This window comes from Ammospiza nelsoni, chromosome 7, assembly GCF_027579445.1.
Source record: "Ammospiza nelsoni isolate bAmmNel1 chromosome 7, bAmmNel1.pri, whole genome shotgun sequence".
NCBI lineage: Eukaryota > Metazoa > Chordata > Aves > Passeriformes > Passerellidae > Ammospiza > Ammospiza nelsoni.
This window is the reverse complement of record NC_080639.1, coordinates 14498472-14519703: the sequence shown is the minus strand read 5'-3', so window position 1 is coordinate 14519703 and position 21232 is coordinate 14498472. Positions and strand designations below refer to the sequence as shown.

Genomic DNA, 21232 nt, shown 5'->3' with positions numbered 1-21232 from the left:
TTAACCAATTGGCTCTTTTTCACCTCACATAAATTGCCTGGAACTACAGTTACCTCTGTAGACAGGTCTGAGGAGTGAAGCCAGAATTTACTGCACCTTGGATTGAGTCAGATGTCTCAAAATCTGCCCAAAGCCTAGCCAGTCTGGGCTCAAAGAAACCCCAAGCACAGGGGTGAGCTTTAACCACACCTCTTAGGGATTGGGGCTGCTCTACCCACACGGCTTGCAAGTCTCAGCATAATTGTTTACAACTATGCTTACAACAGAGGTCTTATTTTCCATTTAAAGTGCAAAGACTCAGCTTCCACCTTTTATATATTGTGTCTTTGCATTAAAATGCACAAATCCCCAAATCCACGGTTCAAATAGGGTTACATTATGAGGCTACAATGGGCAAACCTCCCAACCCAAGAGGTGCTTCTGTTCCACTTTCTGCAGTCAGCTATTAACAATTCACAGCCAAGTTGCTGAAGACTATTATGACGAATAACAATGCAAAAAGCAAGCAGATTTGCATGAAGGGAACAATCACCAGTTCCTGTCCCTCACTATTCTATTGCTCTTGGCTACTGTGATCACTGAGACACAGCTGGTCTTAAACAAAATGGGGACAGGGAAACTGAAAAGGATTCATTTCATTGTATAAGTCAACCTTCTCTCTTTCCTGGCCTTCAACAAAAGCAAACATAACACCATCTCTAATCAATCTTTAGCGGGCTCTGGGGATGAGGCATAAGATACCAATCTAAGCAAAGACTCAGCTAACACCCCCAATATTTATCTGTCCATTCTAGTTCTGATTCTTAAGCTCTATCAAGACACATAAAGATTAATTTGAAATCCTCTGCACTTTGCAATCTATTTTTAAAGAAGACTATATGACCCAAATTCAGCACTTAGCATGAACTTCAATATGGAATTTACATTAATTAGAAGCCCATATCCTTTACATAAAAGGCTAAATCCATGAGATTGGATTTAGCCTTTTATGTAAAGGATATTTAAGTTGCTACTTGTATTTTAAAGACAAATAGGCTCCCTTTGAGAAGAGAAGAGAAGAAGAGAAGAGAAGAGAAGAGAAGAGAAGAGAAGAGAAGAGAAGAGAAGAGAAGAGAAGAGAAGAGAAGAGAAGAGAAGAGAAAACAGCCATTTCTACATTTCAGGTTGAGAGACTAGGCAAAGGGAAATTACACTAATTCTATGAACCTTGGGTGCAAACCAGAAACTGAACTCCAATTACTTCAGTATTATAAAAACAGACAATCTTACAACATGGAACAGATCAGAAAAAGAGAGAGGCCAAACTCTGATCCAAAGTAATAGTATGTGAAATGCTGAAGAAACACGAATCAAATGAAAGGCTTTTTGTTTAAAAGTTCTTTTTCTCCCTTTAAAAATTTTTCTATGAAAACCTCTGTGTTTTCAAACTATAAGAGAAAGAGACTTTTTTCAAAGGCTAATGTTTTTGCATACCAGCATTCTTAGCCTAAAATTAGGTTTTGTCCTTGGGAAAAAAACCCAGGACTTGTCTTGTTTAACTTTCTACTTGCTTCCTGAATAGGATAAAGAAAACTTTCTTTAAATTATTCCCATGGTAAAGCAAAGTAGACAGTCCACTTTTTCTCAGATGTAAGAGAATATCTTATGTGGTTTATTGCAGGAACATTAAAAAAGTTTAACATTATTTAGAACAGGCAGAGCAGAGAAAAACAGCACTTACTTAACTTCCTTGGGAATACATTTTGACCCCACCTTAAACTGCAGAGCATCCACTGACTCAACATAATAGCATATATTTGGAACTCCTCAACTCCTAAAGATTGCTCCACAGACAAGGAACTTGCAGAAGCATTTTACATTCCAGATTACCTTAAATTCATATCCATCCATTTAAAATCAGAAAAGTTCCATTAAAATGGATATATATAAACATTTAATTCAGAAAATGACCGGGGTAAAAGCTGGTTTGAAACTTACGGAAGCTTGAAAATTCTTGATAAACAGAATTAATAACCTTCCAAGAAGCTTTGACAAAATTATCTCTTTGTATCAGAAAGACATTATTGACTTCTGGGGTAATGGGAATTAATATTTACTTATGCAAAAATGCCTTGAGTTCCTACTGTGACAAAATGTGAGGTAGGCTATAAGGGAGTATTAGTCATCTACTATACTTATTTAAAATATTTCAATACTCACATTGGCATTTGATTTAAAAGCCACATTCATTTGTTATCTTTTCTGTTAATAAAATGGATGGTTTAAAACAGGCTAAAGCAAACATTGTGCTATGCAGACCAGATTAACTCAGTGCTGAGTATAAGTGTATTTCCATCATGTTATCTGACTGTGGTTAGCACAAAAACCTCTGGTGTTTCTGTTCCCTTCAGAGCTGAAGGCTCTCAGCCTGCAGAGTCCCCTTCAGCATGGAGGAAATTGAGTCATTTTATGACTTTCCATTGCATCTTCCAGCAAATATATGTCAGAAATTATCATATTTTTCCAAGTAATTTGGTAATCAAAATAATACTTGAGAAAATCTTGCAGTTCTCAAGGGTCAATCTGACTACATCAATCAGACAATTTTAAAATTGGTGTTATATTTGGAAGTAAATATGAAACAATGGAAAACAGAATAGAGAAATTCTAAGGAACATTTTTTTTTTTAAGCTATAAAAAACTCCATGCACAACATGAAGGCCAAAGAATATCCTGCAATTCATGAGCAGACACCTACAGCCTAATTACCGACTCAGATCCTTCCTTCATGTCACTGCCCTAAAAAATCAGGCAGAGTTATTTTGGAGAGATTAACTGACTGATCATAAACTGAAAACAGAAATTACTGTAACAGGAAACTATTCATTTTATTATTAAAATCTGTTCTCTGAAAACAGAATGCTCTTTAGCATACAAACTTCTCAACTGCTGGTTTATTTTCTTTGCATTTTCTTTTAGAAAAGAACACCCTAAAAACAAGTTAATTTAAGCTTGGGGAGACTTAAAACGTGTAGCAGAGCTAAGGTATGGATTTGAAATCTAATATAAGATGATTACAGGCCCCATCATACAGAAAGTTCCTGAAAGCACTGGGTTTGGATACATTTTGTTGCCATACTGTTTAAAGCAATCCTTTCAGAGTTGTCTCCTCAGCTGCTCCTTGTGCCAGCAAATGAACAGCAACAGCAGTCCTAACAGCAGTAATAAAACCCTCTGGGATCAGTGCATCCCAGAATTTTTCTCAGCACTATTATAATAAAAAATCTCTACATTCTGTACATGTATACAGAAATAAAATATAGAGAGCAATTTTAGTGGAAAAAAGTGCAAAGAACCCACAAACTGACAAGGCAAGCCTGGGAAAGCAGCAGCATGGCTTCCAAATATCAATTAAAAATTGACTAGAGAAGGATTTTCTCCTAATAAGATATTGGAAAAAGAGTCAAACTGTTTCATATTTCAAGTCACCTTTAAAAAATATAAGGCTTGATTACAAGAAAGTAAAATAATATTTTTAGGAAAAAATGATCAGCCCATGCATTTCAAAAATTATTTTTTAAAGCTGTCTTTTAAAGCTTCTTAATGATATATCAAATTTTTTTCTTGGTCACTATCCAATCATGTACCAAATATTACACAACTGTCAAGCTTTGTGATTGATTAAACAATTAAGAAAAAGAGAAAAAATTTGTTTTGATTTTAATTTCGTTTCAGTGCCATATCCAAGTAAATAAAAGACAATTATTATTGTTTAAAAAAACATACATTTTTCATTCAAAAATGAGAAAAATACTTATAATAGAGAAGAGTCAATGTGTAGTAGTAATCTGTCAATTCCAGCAAACTGTTTGAGAAAAGGAGAGCAAAGAAAACAAGAAGCTCTGGTTTGTGAAGAGATTATCCTTACCTTTTACACTTGTGAGGAATTATTTTCTTTTACTTTGAAAAACCTTATTAAATATCACAGAATTCATAATAAATTGGAAAACTAGAATACCACAGAGGACCAGATAATTGTTCCATAAGTCTCATACCTGATATCAGCCAGTAGCCAACATCAGATTTTTCAGAGAAAAACTACAATTACTTCTTAGGAATTAAAGGTTTTCATACAGTGCCAGGCACTATGGAACAGCCACTCAAGTGTAAAGTTGGAAAGAGACTTCTTCCCCAAGGTTACTCAGAATGTGAAGTTCTCTAGAATCTACACACATAGTCACACTGCCTTGTTACAATCCAGGCTAAAAGCAGCAAGCCATCCTTGGGAACATTTGGCAAAAGTAACTCCCGCATGGCTCAAGCCCTAGACTTTCAGCTGTCAGTCAGTCAGTGAACACTTAGCTCAGATCCTTTGAAGAACTTTACCAAAACAACTATTTAAGATAAATTAGGCTTATAACATCAGAATGCATAAAGTACATATGCAACAAACTAAAAACCTAGCCAAGAGTTTCCTGCCAGCTAGTTTTACCAAGCTTGATTTTCTTTCATCACATTATCTCTTTTCCAATCTGAACCCAGCTGTTAAAAGCAATTTGACACTCTTTAGGAAAGAGTCTGTCTTTGTTAATTTGTCTAAATGATTTCATAGGTACAACTTTGACTTACCTTTGGATAACAGAAGCGAAAACTACAAAAAATCAAAGTAAAAGTAGAAAGCAGTGCAGTGAAACGTATGGGGCAGTTTTTAAAATCTGAATATATGAGAAAAGACGCCAGCAAAGAGAAAAAAAAAAGTCTGATGCTTACATCAAGAGAAAGTATAATTTTTTAAGAGGAAGGGAAGTTTGTCAGCCCTACTCAATGTTCATATGTGAGTAGTTCCCTAGCTGGGAAGAGGAGACTGAAGGACAGTAATCTCTCTCAATGCCTTACATGAATTTGAATCAAGGTGCAACCTCTACCTCAAATACAGAAAGAGTTGAAAGCTAAGAAACACTTGGCAACACAAGCCTAAATTCTGAAATCTTTCAGTGACAGTCCAAGAGAAGAAAATTACATTCTATCTTGCAAAAATATTCAGGAATGTGCTGAGGACATGTTGTATGGCATTATATGACAGAGTGCATCGATTTCTCAGAGCTAAAAAGGGCTTCTGTTTCGTATGAGCCATTCTGGAAAAAAAACTTCAGTGCCTCAGCTATGTAACCAAGCTTCCTTTGTTTCAATAAGCTATAGAGTTAGCAGAGCCACAGTAACTCACTAATCCTGCCATAAACCACCATAAAAGTAAACTATTTTAGCCTAAGATAACATGTCTATATATGTGCTTGCCACATGTTTAAACAATGAAGCTCTGCTGACATGCAATAATTTGGGCACGTGCCTGAGCCTTCCATGCCTGCAAATGTTCTCAGCCGAAAGTTCCAGTTTTCCCAAGTTGTGTATGGTACTAGGCAACAAAATATCATCAGACAACTTTTGTTTTGTAATAAATATTTATTTTTCAGCAAGAAAGATATATTCATAGGCATGCATGTATCAAAAGAATCCAACAGCAACTAAATCCAGCCTTCCTAAAGTGAGGCCTTCTCCTACTCTTCTGTCATGTGAAATTTGTATTGAATTACTTGCTCAGTGTGGGTGGGCATTTCTAAGCCATGGTTTCATAATCACATAGCCACACAGCAGAGCCTTTTAACAGCAACTTCTTTAAATTTTCTGTATTGCAGCGCATTCAGGATTGTTTTCCCTCCATTGCACAATCCAAGCCTGTATCTGCACCTGTCTTCACACATAAGGGTGTTGTGTTGACTTTGTGTCTGCCTGGATTACTGAAAACACCCTGCTGCTTCAGCATAATGAGAGAAATATGCAATGGCTGGTTTCCCACAGGAGATGAGATAAACGTTCAAAACTCTGTAAATGAATGTAAGAGAACCTGAGGTAAGGTCACATTCTTAAGCCCACTTAGAAGCAAAGCAGCTATAGTATTAACTCTGGTAAAGTCAGACTTTAACGTTCTGATAAAACCCACTTGAACAATCCACACCGTGTAAAGCAAGCTACTTTTAATGGCCGAAAATAAAATAAAATAAGGTAACACTTTAGCTTACTTTCAAGTACATGAAATAGTGTGTTTAGAAGGAGAAAATGACTAGTACAGTTGTTGAAATTAAACTCAGCTAAGAGGTTACTTTTCCATAACCAATACCACCCTGCCGGGGCTGACAAAAGACGCCACCCCGAGGTGTTCTGGGGCAGTTTTGCAGCGGCTGCGCTGCAGGAAGCGAGGCTCCGGGGCTCGAGGCTCCGTGCGAGGCCCGCCGAGCCAGCTCCGACAGCCCGGCCGCATGGCGGCTGCGGGCCGGGAGCCCGGGCGGGCGGAGCGCGGCGCTGAGGGAATGAGGCGCCCGCGCCGGGCCGGGAGCAGCGGCCCGGGAACCGCAGCTCCCGCCATTCCCTTCGCGGGGCGCGGCCCGCCGACCCGGAGCAGGAAGCAGAGGATGGCGTCCCTTGACCCCAGGGCGGCACTGGAGAGCGAGCGGGGAATGATGGAGGTGAGCCGGCGCCGGTAGCGGGGAACCGGGAGCGGGCGGACGAGTGCTCGACCGCCTCAGCGGCCCCTCAGCGCCCGGCCGCGGGTGGCGGCTCCCGGCGGCGCGGGGCGGGGCGGGCGGAGCTCCCGCGGGCACAGCCGGCCCCGGCCCCTCTCCGCCTCGAGCGGCGGGCCAGGCGGGCACCGCGGGCTCGGTGCAGCCGGGACGGGACCGGACCCGCGCCTTGCGGTGAGGCCACAGGGCAGAGGCCGCTCCTGAGCGGAGCTGCCGCCTCCCTCCCTGCTGTGGTAGCGCTGTGGGAAGGCACTTGCCTGTGCCTCTGCTTAGGGGAGGGACTTGTTCTCCCCTCCCTGCCCGGCGCAGCTGCTCTCAGGTGAAGCGGGGGCTGAGGTGTTCATAGGGTGTATTTCGAGGAGCAGTTTTTATTGCCTTTTCACCCTTTTTATTTTACTTGTTGCGGTGCAAGTGTGACACTGTCTGGAGAGTCCCTCTTGACACTCTGGAGAGTTTATCTGATGCCTTTGACGCCCAAATACTATCAAAATACAGCGCTGATTTTTTTTCTTTTAAAATATTTTTTAAAATTTTAATGTGCTTCATACCTTTTGGTTGTGTTATTAAATATGATTGAAGATTTTCATTCTCTACCTGCTGTACACAGAGTAGTTCAATGAAGCCAAAATGAAGCATTGGTTTTAGAGACAGCTGCTAAAATAGCTTGATTAGAGTTTTACAAAGTCATATAATATTTCTGCATGTAACTGGTTGTTTATACATTTGTTACAATTGAAAGGATTTTTTTGGTTGTAAAATATTTAACATTTATCTTGAACAGGTAGTATTTATTTACTCTTAATCCAACAGTTTAAGATAGTTGCAACTGTAAATATCTTAACCAAGGCAGAATTATGCAGTCTTTCCTTGGACATCTGAAAAATCCTTTGTGGATTTATAGCTGTAGTCCCTGTTTTAAAAAAAAATAAGACTCTCAGGCAGTCCAGATTTTGGCAACATAAACAAGGCATCTACATAGTAGGTTTCCTTAATTTTATTAGCTTGTGGGTTAAGCTTAACTTCAGATGGTAGGCAAGCTGGATATCCTGTACACTTGGGGTTTTTCAAAAGACTAATATAAAGAGAATAGGTTTTCCTCTAAGAAACTCCTCTAAGACAACAGATTTTCCACACACTGCAGTTACCACTCCTCAGCATCTTTGAGATGAAACTAAACGTTGGTGTGACTTTAATCTCCTTTTGGAGCAGTGGGTGGGGATGAATGGTTGTGGTGTCCCCTGCTGGCTGTGGAGCTGCCTGACTGCCTCACCCGTGGTTGCTACACTTGCCACACTTGTAGCTTTATCACAACATTGTATGTCTGCAGTAAGACTTAAAATAGCCGGAAGTTGACTTCAAGCAGGTAGAACAAGTGATGTTACATAAGGCATCCCTCATGAGGGATAGTTTTCTGTGTTTTTCCTTCACTTTCTTTCAGATCCTGGCAGTGTATAGGAAATAGAACAGGACTATTGAGATCAGTTGGTCTGTCAAAAAACCTTTTCTCAGCTGCCAGATGAAAAGGTTTATTGGAAGAGCTGGGGTTTCTTGTTTATTTTGTTTTTTATTATTATTACATAAATTGTAACACAATCGGAAGTAGAAGGAGTTTGGTGTTTTGGTGGATTATGTTGGGGGGGGCTGTTCAAAGTTGAGCTATTAAGATAAGCTATTAAGATATTCCTTCTGACCATAACTGCTATAACAGCTCAAGTATTTTATCATGAGCAGTGCATAGTCTCAGAAAGGACAACAGTGTTTAGTACACAGGGCCCATGAGGAAGAAAGAAGAAACAAAGTTATTCCAGAAGGAATGGTTAACATTTATATAGGAAAGACTGTCAAAATTACTTCCATATTAAAAAAAGATGTGCTGTAGACTTCAAAAAGATTTATCCATTTGTTCAACTGTTTGCAAAATGGTACAGAAAAATTTACATGCCTTAGGGCATGGAAAACATGCATTATTAATGTTATTTCAAAAGGCTCTTTAACTTCCATGTTGCCAGATGGGATGAGAGAAGTGTCCTGCACTGCAAATGGCCTCCTGTTTGACATCTATTGCTTGCTAGTCTGGAGTCAGCTTTGGTGCATGAGGAAGGCTGGTGTCTCTAAGGTAGGTACTAGAAAGCTGATTTAATGTTTACATTCCGTAGCATAAAAGGCCTGTGTGACACCTGGAAGTCCTTTGTGTTTGGACACTCTAAAGCACATAACTGCTTGTTGCTGCAGTCATATTTTTATTTAAAATTGTGAGATTCAAATTTGATTGGCAGATCTTTTGAGTAGTAAGGCTTCCTTTTCCAGCCTAGATAATGACTTTGTGTTGTATAGGTCTCATATGGGTTTTCTTACATATATCTCTCGTCTTAATTGTTAAGGCAACTTAGGAAATTAAGTAATTAAGTTAATTTGACAAGGTTACTGCTTAATAACCTAACAGAGTGTGTGCTCTGCTCATAAGTATAGGATTTGATTTCATTAATTAAAAGTTAGCCTCTTCTATCAAAGCTAAAAGATATTGCTAAATGTAATATTAGGGTAACCTAGTAAAGCAGAAGTTTCTTTTTAGAATGCAGCTTCATTTAAATCAGGTATTGGTCTATAGCTGAAACAGTTTAGTGCTTTTAAAGAAGCTTGGACTGAAGGAAGAGCTTCAGTCTTTAAAATGTCTTTAAAATTACTGACTTTAAAATTTTTTAAAATTAATTTTTAAAATTACTGACTTTAAAAATTTTTTACTTACAGATGTTTGAGAGAATCAAACGATCTGATGAAGCTTCTGCTTCTTCAGCACAAGGTAAGAAGTTCAAAAAGTTCAAAGAAGTTTTTGTTGCAGTTACATTTAAAAATGTGATAACTATCAATAGAAGTATTAGCTCATCTTGTAGTTCAATTGCTTACTTTGATTTCTTAAATTTCATTATGGAACTTAGATGGAAGGAGTGACTTCTGAATCATCCACAAAGTTTCCATGTAGGTGTAATTCTCTTGTCCTGTTGTTAGCTGTTTGAGACACTTTACATTTTGTCTCAGTAATCATGGGTGTTGCAGTACCAATGTAGACTGCCAAGTCTTGAACCCGGACAAATCAGTAGAAAAACTCACTCACCTCAGCTATGAAAGAGTAAAGCTTATTTTATGAAGTTGTTGGATGAACTTTACAAACAAAAGACTTTTTTGAACTTACTAAAACTTTTATATCCCTTTAAAATAGTAGTTTTGACAAATGCAATGTAAGAGAAGTAGCTAGATGCAGGTAAAACTCTCCATCTCCTTGATACTCTATTGGTTTTTGTCTTCTGTACATGTGTGTTTGGTTGGTTTATTTCTTGGTTGTTTTTTTTTTTTTTCTGTAGGAATCCAAAGACATGGTGCTGAGGGCTCTCCACGACAGGACAGCAGTAGCAGGTAAGTTAGGTGATGATCTAACTGGCATCCAGCTTACTGCTTACCAAAGTAAAATGGGAAGAATCTGCTTTTCAGCCTCATCTGTTAATTTGTGTAATGGATGACAGTGACACAAAATGGATTAAGTGTATGATTGGAGGTCCTTTGTATCTTACACCCATGCACTGGTAAAAACTGTGGGGAAGGCATGTTGTAGTGCCCCAAACTACCGTGTGGGTGTCAAGTGTTTTTTGTCTTCTTTTATTTTAAAATACTAACAAACAGACGAATGAAAAGAAAAAAATGCCTTTTTCTTTAGAAGCAATTATTTTCAGATTTCAGCTAACTGTGCCTTTAAGCTGTTATCCTTTGTTCTGAATTTAAGAAAAAGGTTTTTTAGTGAAATTTGCTTGAGAATACTTTAAAATGCATAGTCTCACCATTACAGTTCTAAAATGGAACCATTTATCTTGCAAATTTTTCCCATCTGTGTAGTAAGATAGATATTCAGAATTTCAATGCCAAGGACCTGGATTAAACAACACAACACGCCTTGACAATATTACCTGCTTCTTTCAGTTTACACAGAAGAGGACAAGAACATCCTCGGCCTGGAGCATCCACTGTGCAAAGTAGACAAGGGTACTGCAACTGTTGCCATGTACACTACAGTAATCTGGAACAGGTGAGGCAGCTTCTCCATGATTTGGCAGCAGATAGCAAGGAGTACCTAAGGCTTTATCAACTCATAAATATCAGTTTCTACACCACACAACCAATACTGAGTGAAAAATGAGCTGTTTGTGAATTGCACGATATGTGCCCTCAGGAAGATCCCTTGCTTATTTGTTACCTCTTGTAGAACATGCTGATGGAGTGGCACACAGCTGCTTTTCTGAAGTGCCACACATTGCACCCATTATGATTTTCTCTGTGTCTTTAATCTTGAGATCTCTATATATTTTAAAGTACTAGGGTTATAGTAATATCTTCAATATCAAGGCTGGAGACATTTGATCAACTGTTTTCAGTTCTTTTGTCAGTCTCCTGTCTTACAGACTTTTTAAATGAGAAGGTAGAAGCCTATTTAATCTTTTGCACTTAAGAAAATTCTTGTTAATTTGAGTGAATTGCAGGATGTTTGCTCATGTTAAGTTCAAGAATATTATAAGTAATTTATACATATATTTATAGTATTTGTTCTGGTTAAGAGACTTGTGAGCAGCTGATTTGTGAGAGTATTTGTACTAAGTAGAAGAGATTTGTCAGCAGCTACCAGAACCACTAATTTAAGTTCCAACTCAGAAAGATACTTCAATACCTTTTAGTATTATTTGAGACTGCCTAAACATACTTTAAAATCTCAATTAAGATTTTAAAATAGTAAAAGAAGATTTTTCTTTTTATTTAAATATTTTCATAGCAATGGTGTAATGTTTAACCTGGGAAGGAATTTTTAGGACTAGGCCTGTATGTTAGCAGTAGTATTAGACTAATCATCTGTTGCATCTTTCCCCAGCACATTTTCAGCTCCCAGCACAGACATTTTACAACATACTGTAGGAATCGTACGGGTACCAGTAGCTTGATGGAGCGTTTCCTTCAAGATGTTTTGCAGCATCATCCCCACAGATACCATGACAGCAGGTATAATACAGAAGGCTTTTTATTTTAATATGTGTAAGTGGAATGCATGTGTTATGAATTCCTGTGTTTATTCTACTGCTGAGCAGTAAATTTGGCTCATTTGAGGTGAAACTTGCTCAATGGAGACAATTGCTGTTTATATGACGACAAAACTTCACTAGTTATAGATTTGAAACACCACCACTAATAGCTTTTAAATATGAAGACCTTAAAAAGAAGGAATATATAGGTCAGCACTTACAATGGCAGATTGTACAATCTCACATGCATTTACAAGTTCTTAAAACTTGAGCTTTTTGTGTTTTATTCTAAATATTTTAATTCTGGGCCTTACATATATATATATGCTTAGCAGTATATTTAATGTATGTTTTGAAAGGGCGTATAATTTTAGTTTGTTGATTATGTCAGGTAAGTATTTACATGTTTATTTTTTCATTAACAGTTTGCCTGTTCAGTTAATACTTGAATTACATTAATTGGCCAATTCATTAATGCTCAAATTTTAAAAGTTCTCTTTATTTATCATGTGCATGTTTCAAAAGTGATAAGAGGATCAGTGTGTTAAATTTTTCTCTGTAGATGAAGGAAAATCCATTAAACCTCATTTGTAGTGTTTTGAAAGGCAGACAAAAAGCCCAGTTTGATCCCAGTACAGTACAGTGTTTCTCAATATGCAACTCTGCCATGTGTCTTGACAAATAAGCAGAAGGGTGTTTTGTCTGAAAGCACTCATTGGTATTATCAGGGATATGCCAGAACTAACTAATATGCATGTCTATGCCAGACTAGCCCAGGATATGATGTACACATCACTACAAGTAAATAAATTGTCCTCCCATCTTAAATAAACAGATTTTATCACACTATCAAGAACATTCAGCATTTTTTGCTGTGGATAAAATACAGGATTCACTTTAAGTCAGGCTTCTCTGGAGGTGTTACTAATACAAGGTTTGATGAACAAAACCTACTAACAAGGAAAAACCATCTACCCAGGTTCCTCTAAGTTGCTGGTAGAAGGAATAGAGTGAGAAAAATAATATACAAAATCTAGATTAAGTTGGAGGAAGGAGTGGTAAGTAATCGCAAATCTAGACAGAGTTTGGAGGAAGTAAAGCAAAGATGGCAAAGAAAGCATGAATAGATTTATGCTGTGGTCCTGCTCTGAAAAGAAAGTTATGGTCTTAACTGACACTTGAGGTAAGATTTTGCTTCTCTTCTTTCTCATGTTAAAACACTTGGGTTTTTATACAGTTTCACAAGTTCTTTAAATACCTGTTTTTGCTGTTTAGCCGAATTCATAAAAGGGATCTTTATGTGTAATTTTAAAAGATTATGGAAATATTTGTAAGACTTGATTTGTTTTACAGAACCAGTATACCTAGTAGTTATGTGGAGAAAGGAAAAATTCACCAGAGCTTTGCCTTATACTGAATTTCAAAGGATATTGTTGTTCTCCCCCAGTAAAAAAACAAAACAAAACCAAACACCCACAAACCATCAAATAATTTCTTCCTCCAAACACTTGGTATGTAAGTTTTTTACCTAAGGAAATAGTATTGAGCATTTTAGAAAGTAAATCTTCATTCTGCTTAAGGGGGTAATTTGTAGCAAAACTGTTAAAAGTTCCTAACTACATAAAACTCTTGTTCTGTTCTCTTCCCCCAGGGACATTTGCTTAAAAGTAATTTTTGAGAAGTGCTTGTAGGCTGTAAACTGAGCTAGAGACCTAGGAGTTTGTTATAGTTTCTCCATATGAAAATCTATCTAATTTTATATTCAGTCTTTCAGCAAGGTCCAGGTGCCAGGATGCAAAGATGTTTTGCACAAAGATGGAAGAGCCCTGATGTTAGGAAGTTAAAAGATTAATTCTGTTGCATCTGGCATTCCCTTTAGGTCCTATTTCAGAGCTTAGGTCACCAAGAATTCATGCTAGGGCAAAGCAGCATTTCAGATGATAGGCATTGTTTGATCATCTGATGTATTTGATTACTTTGCATTCATATAGTAATAATTCTTTTTAAATGTTTCATTATATGAGATTTCTCTTGCTTACTCAGTCCTCTATGCCTTAACGTATGTAGTCTCAGTTATATAACCAAGGAAATTACTGTACTGTGACTATAAAATTTGTTCACAGTACTTCTTTTAGCTGATGTCTGCCATGTATTAAAGTAAGCATCCATTTGGGTCTCACAAGATGGTTATAATTTTTGAGTGAAACATAATATTCTCTTCTTCAGTTATATTTACATATTTTAAAAATTGTTTCCATTGAATTTGCCTGGCTGCTACACACTGGCTGCCTTGTGGGTTTCTGTGTTGCATAGGAAAAATAGTTCATATCTGCTAGCTGTGTTGATTCTGGAAGACACAAACCCTTGTGTTTGAGGCAGTCTTAAAGACAGAACTGCCACTTACAGAATATATAAAAAAATCTGTTGTCACAGCAAGGCTGAACAATCCTAACTTGGCTTCTTGCAGGAGTGAGTCAGAAGCTGTGGTGTCTGTGAGAAACAGTAAACATGGAATTCCATGGCCACATGTGCAGAGTTCCTATCAGGCAGCCATGTTTTGTAGGGAAAAGGGCATTTATACTCAACAATGGTTTTATGCTGTGTCCTATTATTATGTTCCATTTATTAGGTTCCATTTCTCTACAAAGCTCAATTTTAAGTAATGATAGTATGATCAGTGAAATCACCTCTATGAAAGTTTAAAGGCTTAGCACTTCAAACAAAGGAAATATCCAGATATCTTTACTTTTTCTGCTGTGCTGTATTTATAAAATTATTGTAATCTATGTTTGGCCATTCTTAATTGATGATTGCATAAAGAGGGGGCTAAACTAATGCCCAAATTGTTATCTTTAGCTTTGTGGAGCATTTTCCCCTCCATAATTTAAAAAAATTGAATATCTCTGAGATACATAGAACAACTGTAGTTATTTCAGTTTGTTCATTAAAGGTGATGCAGTCTAGGTAATGACTCATAAAAAACCCCCACACTGCTGTTGTTTGAACCATTTTTAGCATATTTACAGTATTTATCTAAACTGGTTTTTCTTCCCTCCCCTTTAGACCAACCTATGATGACATGCCATTCCCCGTCACTCTGGAGCCTCCTAGGATTTCTTGCCTGTCCTCAGAAGAGATGCAGAAAAAGAAGAATAGTGAGAAACAGGAGATTTCCAGCAAAGACCAGGAGTCTGTTCATGATATAGGCTCTTCTGTTCCATGCCTGTCTCATGAGGGCACAAAGAAAACTTCTGTTATGCAAGCAGGTTTTCAAAAACTTCAAAGAGGCCAGGAACGTGTTCCAGGGATATCCCAGCAGCCTGCTGGCATTTGTAGTGATAAGAAATGGGTAAATCTGAAACATGCCCGAATTGCAGGTCATAGCCATGAAGGTCAGTCTACAGCTGTGAGCCCTGTACCTCAGCAGTTTTCTCTCAGTCCTACAAGCCACAGTTCCTCTGTTAATCCTAGAACAGGAAAAAATGTTAGGGATTTGGCAGCATCAAATCTGTTTCTGCGAAGAGGATGTGATGAAAGAGCAGTGGAGGTCTGCAGTAGGGATGTGTTATTGAACCCACGCTTGAATCCTGCTCCAGCACTGGTTCACCCAAAATGCCCTTCAGTTTCTCATCAGAATCCTACACACAGCCACAGCAATTCTTCCTTTATTACCTCAGGTCAATCTCTCTCAAAGCGAGATAGTTTACGAACTCAGGATGAAACTTTGGTGTCTGATCTCCATCTCAGGGATACTGTGGGTATCAGCATCTCCCTAGATCCTGGGACATCCCCACAGCTAGCAAGATGCAAAAACATAAAGACAAACAGACAGGATGAAAGTTCAGTGGATGAAACTATTGAAGATGTAATTGTGAAATACTGCCATGAAACTACATCTGAAGAAATTTGTTTCAAAAAAGAGAATAATCCCAGTGTACCTTTTTCATCACTTCTGGACCATACTAATTTAGAGGGCTCTGAAATGAGTTTTGACTGTGATGCACCAATCCAGGTAGGAACAGATTTACCCAAGGCAGCTATAAAAGATATAGAATTCCTGAAAGAGGTCCAAGTATGTTTGCAAGATAAGGACTATGGAACACAGCTCTCTTCTGTTTTAAAAACTGAGTCATTAGAGAAAATAGAAGCAGTGAAAAAGGACGTTGTAGTTCATACCGAAGAACCAGTTCTTCCAGCCCTGCCTCACGTGCCTCCTTCTTTTGTGGGAAAAACTTGGTCTCAAATAATGTATGAAGATGATATAAAAATTGAAGAACTTGTGCGTGATTTCAGGGAAGGTCGTTTTCGCTGCTACTTTAACAGTGAATCCTCAGCTAATTGTACAGGGAAGAGAATGAAGAAAAAAAAGCAGAAGGATGAAAAAAGGATCAATATTATTGAGGGTAATAGAACAGAAAGTGCACCAGTTAAAGCACTGCCAGAATTTAATGATGCTTTAAGTGGTGGCTCTGATTTTGATAACCCGTCTTTAGCCTCAGATACACTATGCAACCCACAAATTGTAAAAATGCCTAGGAAAAGGACATGGCGCCTGGCTTCAAGGTGTCAGGTGGTTAAAGTCAGCCATGGCACCCAAACAAGTCTGCTGAACTACCCTGTGGCAAAAAGGAAAATGTCTAGAAGGGAATCTGATCCAGCTGATCAGCAAGCAAGCATTGCATGTCTGGAGAATGAAAAAACTCCAAACATGAAAACTAGACTATGTGCCCTTAAACTTCCAGAGTCCTATAGCAAGATCATGAGTCCTGTACAGCCCAAGACAGTGGTGTATGTACTCTCATGCCCAGAGGTAAAACAGTGCAAAGGTAAACCTATAGATATTCCCAAAATGAGGAAAAACCATCACTCCACAGATAGCAAGGACTCTGTAAGATATAAATACAAACAATGTTCTCTCAAATATTATGACCCACTGACAAATAGAATTCTGAAAACACCTCCTAAGAGTACAGTTGGAGAAAAGGCCAAAAAGCCCTCTCATGTTCGACAGCTTTTCAGAAGTCTCAGCTTTGATGCAAACATGAAGAAACTAGCTGATACACAGAGAGAAAGCACACCATCAAAGTCACTCAATCGGTCAGACTTCTGTAGTTCTTCTTCAGCATCTTTCCTGCCAGATCGAGATAAAGGGAATGATGCAGCCTCAAGTCAAAAGGCAGATGGACCATCTGTTGCCACAGAAAAAACAGATTGTCTTGTATCTGAGAACTCTTTTAAACACCTAATCATTTCACCTTTGAACTCTGTGATAGAAGGAGATTGTAGATTAATTCCATTTAATAGAATTACCAAAACTCCTCTGACCTCCATCAGGAGTGAGTGGTCAGAGAGGGAGACTCCAAAAGCAATATGGAAGAGAAAAGAAGGCACTAACAAAGAACCAGTTTTTTCCAGAAAGGCTGCAGGATCTAAGTCTGTCAGATGTACTCTTGAGAGGAGAGGAAACAGAGTAACCACAGGCAAACAAACGTCCAGAACTAAAAAACAGCAGAAAGAGGGTATGAGAAGACAACTTCAGCCTTGTGCCCAGAAATCTGCTTTCTCCATCCAGAGGTACCAGACAAGGAAAACTACAGTGGGAAAGCACCCTAAGAAAGAGAAGCCAGATGCTAAAAAATTAAAGGTGAGGAGGAAACCAAAAAGGGCCTTTCTGAACTCAACAGTTGTAACAGGGATTCCTGAAAAAAGGCAGAAAGTCACATCAGAATCTTTTCCCAAGAAACCAGAGCAAGCTTCCTCCAAAGTCAGGAGCTGGGAAGTCAGTGGAGATCGGGGTCATCCTGGCACTGTGAACCGGCCCTCTAGAAGAACCTCTGCTGTACCATTACTTCGAAACTGTCTTGTTCTACCAGGTGAGAGCTAGCTACCAAAAGAACTTTTTGTTTCTTTTTTTTTTTTATAGCCAGCACCTGGAAGAAGGAAGGAGGAAGAAAGAAGGCCATAGACAATGCAGTTGAAGTGCTAGAGATCCAGAAAGTGCAAAGCCAGTCTAATGTGAAATAAATACAACTGTAAACTCAGCTCTTGTTCCTGGAATATGGGGACACAATGTATTGCACTGTTCTACTGTGTAAAGCTGCAGAAGTTGTGGATTTGATTTAAAAGCACTTATAATCATATTTACTAGTCTTCACCTGTACATCAGCAAAATGACCTTGAATGGTATCATATTGTTATTAGGGTATTATCAGTGCGTGACAGTGCACTATAATAAGGTAATTTAGAAGCTGTGTTAATTAATTGTGCCTATTTAAATTTTTTTCACGTAATTCTAAAGTGCAGAAGATGACTCACTTGCTATGCTAGAAATTTAATGAAGATAACACATCAATCAGGGCTGAATTCTGTGTATGTATTTTGTGTTTGTGTATACGTGCACCTAATTCAACACATAATATATACTTGCCTGTGGAATGGCATTAAAATGAATACAGTATGATACAATTCAGATCAATTCAATGGTTTCTTGAAATGAAATATAATTTTACACATTTTTGTATTGACTTCTTTGTTCCTGAAATTATGTCCAAAGCTTCTTTTTTTTTGACTGAAAGTCACTGTGGGCTCTCATCAAGCAATAATGGACCATGCTGGTAAGGAAAAATGTCTCCTTAGGGGACTGTTCAGATGGTGGTAGCTGAAGTGAAATCTTGAATTCTAAAAGAAGTACAGGGTTATGTTTGAGGGCTTTTATTTTTGTTTTTAATAACTTGTTGATTAAGTTTGTAGGTGAATTTCACATTCCTTAGCGAGGGGGATGGAAAAGTTATAATGCAAACAAATAGCAGCAAGTTGTTTCAGAATGTCAGCCTTGAGTTTGGGGTACTGTGCTTTTCTGGCTTTATTTGGTGTAGTGTTGGTTAAATTTTTATGGACTAGAGTTCAAACTTTCTAAATTTTCAGTAAAATATTTAAATAAACCTAACACAGCATCCATCTAAATGTATTAGAGTTCAAATATTTGGTTAAAAAACCTGATTGACTAAAAATTGTATTCCACAGAGATTCAAGTTTGGCTCCTGATGTTCCATTTACTATAGTTTTATGGAAAAAAACCCCAAACCCATGGTGTTTTAGCTTATTTTTAATAGTTGTTAGGATGACAGTTTATTTGGTGTGGTTAGGAGACATAAAGCCAGTCTCACAGATGTTTCTGTGCTTTAAAACCTAAGATTAATGGTTCATTTCCAGTAAATTAAGCACGCAGTTAAACATCATCATAATCCAGGATTTGGTTTTCAAATCTTCAGTTTGATATATTATATAATCTATTTTACCTTGAAGGTCTTCATAAATTCTCTAGTGGTACAGTATATTTTTCAGAACACAAGAAAAACATAGAAAAGAGTAGACCCTGCTGTCTCTGGCATTGAACATATCTGTGCATTTTCCCCCAGAAAATAAAACCATTCTTGATTCTTCATTCACTTCTTTCTGAAATGCCAAGGGTCACAGATTTGGGCTGAGATAAAGGTGGACCTGGAAATGGTTTAATATACAGTATCTGAAGGAAATATAAAAGCTGTCATCATGAACCACATGTTCAGAGAATATTTTGAGGATGTTTTTAATGTATATGCATATTTCCTAAGATAAATAAAAGATGTGCATGTGTCAGCTGGAAAGTAAGTTCCTTTACAAGTCAAATATGGTCTGACAGATTTTTTTATTTGTTTTGTTTTAATTTATTTTATTTTTTATATAAGAGTTGATTTCTTTGGACAAATTTTCCTATGGTTGTCAGTAGACACAGAATCTTATGACTGTATTGCAAGTCACTGGAAAATGAAGGGCTGTAATATAAATTTTTAAAGCCCTCAACTAATTGTGCCTGTATAATTTAATATTTTGTCTAATATAAAACTGATGTTTTTAAAGCAAAGTTTTAAAGGAATGGTTTTTATAGAAAGGCTAATTTTTAGATAAAGAAAAAGAAGATTTTTAAATAAAGTTTGTTTTAAAGCAAAGCTTTAACTATAGATAAGTCCCATTCTAACATATTTTTATGATACAAGAATGTTTTCCTATCTAACTTCTTCCATCTTATTTTTCACAGTATTTCACACGTGAAGAGCATGAATTATTCTGTGTGTGAATAAGTTTTAATGCACATTGTACTTTAAGAACACTAGTGTGTATTTGTTTAGAGTCAAAATACTGTTCTCCATACTCATTCAGTGTACATTTGTCTTATTCCAGTGCACAACTTTTCCTTGAAATCTTGAGTAATAAAGATGTGTTGAGGACTATAAAATTACTAATATTTTTAGACTGTAATGTCTTTTGTTTTTGGTAATAGACCCTCTTATCAGGGTGGGATTTTTAGAAGAAAAATGTTATATTTAAATAAGAGTATAAGTACCTATATATTTTCCTTAAAAAAAAAGAAAAATGAAAAAAAAGTATGTAAGAATTTATTAGAAGAATAAGACTTGAGGTACAAGTCTGGAAACATTTGTGTGGTTGACATTGTCAAAATAAGGTTTACTGTAGGCTTGGATGTTAATCTGTGCCTCACTTCCAAATATTCAGAAACCTCTTCTGTGCATGCTCGATGACCACTAGGAAAAAGAGGCAAGACTGTGATATGAGAAGCAAAAGCAGAAACTGCTTTGGAATGAGAATTATGAGCATTTTGCAAAACAAAATATTGAAAAGATACTTAATATCATGTGCAAGAAGGAGAAAATTCTGGGGTCTTGAGAAATAGGCAAGCACTTTCCTGTTAGATAAGTAATGGAATTTCTGCCCTTATGGAATAGAACATTGTTTCATTAGCAGCATGACCAATACTTCAAAACATGGTTGTGAAGTCCACAGCAATGGCAAACTTGAGAACTGAAATACTTTCTCTCCAAAATTGGTGGGTGTGTTGGTTGTTTTTGGGTCATATATCTTGTTTCTATTTTTGCTTGTGGGTTTTTTTTGGCTGGGGGGGGACTGGGTTCTTTTAATGTTAGTAGACAAAGAGGTTTTGTCAGTATGTTTGCATCTCTTAACATAGAGAAGCGAGAAAAGAGCTGGAGTGGAGAGGAATAAGCTCATGCTTTTTGAATTAAATTGGCAGCAGTTAGAACCAGTACCTTCTTTAATAGTTGAGAAAAATATTACCATTTCTTCTTCAGTACATATGCAATTTTGATGTGTAAGTTTGTAGTTTTTATTATACGTTTCATAATTTTTAAAAAGTCTCTCTCCACATAAAGTACTCATTCAACATTTCAAAACAGTCTTATTCTAAGCAGATAGATGTTTATTATTCATTAGGGTTGTGAACCATAAGTGTGACTCTGTCATATTGTGCCAGGGGCTAACCAAACATAAAATAGCAGTCCCCCATAACTTCAGATATCTGACACTTGCACCTTGCAGTTCTTCAGTTAATTTTCTGATTGGATTTTTTGCTCTCTTGTTCTTTCTGACACATTTGTATCCAATGTTCACACATAATTGTGTTATGAAAGTACCCTTCTCTGGGACTCAGATAAATGAGGTTATTTCTGTTTATAATGAGCCTATAGCTACATCTGAAATTGTGTTTTAAGTTTCATGCTGAATTTGTGCCCAAATGAGAATGTGTTTTGTGGTTTTCATGTTGTT

At 37.3% G+C, this 21232-nt stretch overlaps 1 protein-coding gene across 1 annotated transcript; it reads left to right on the top strand.

Moving 5' to 3' along the window:
* The first annotated feature begins 6488 nt into the window (after window positions 1-6488).
* On the top strand, window positions 6489-19895 carry ZDBF2 (zinc finger DBF-type containing 2). Its single transcript, XM_059476164.1, has 8 exons — window positions 6489-6500; window positions 8564-8670; window positions 9303-9354; window positions 9914-9965; window positions 10524-10629; window positions 11464-11591; window positions 14675-17255; window positions 17535-19895. The coding sequence occupies exons 2-8, from the start codon at window positions 8569-8571 to the stop codon at window positions 17574-17576; spliced, it is 3063 nt and encodes a 1020-aa protein (XP_059332147.1). The 5' UTR covers window positions 6489-6500; window positions 8564-8568; the 3' UTR covers window positions 17577-19895.
* Window positions 19896-21232: the final 1337 nt, after the last annotated feature.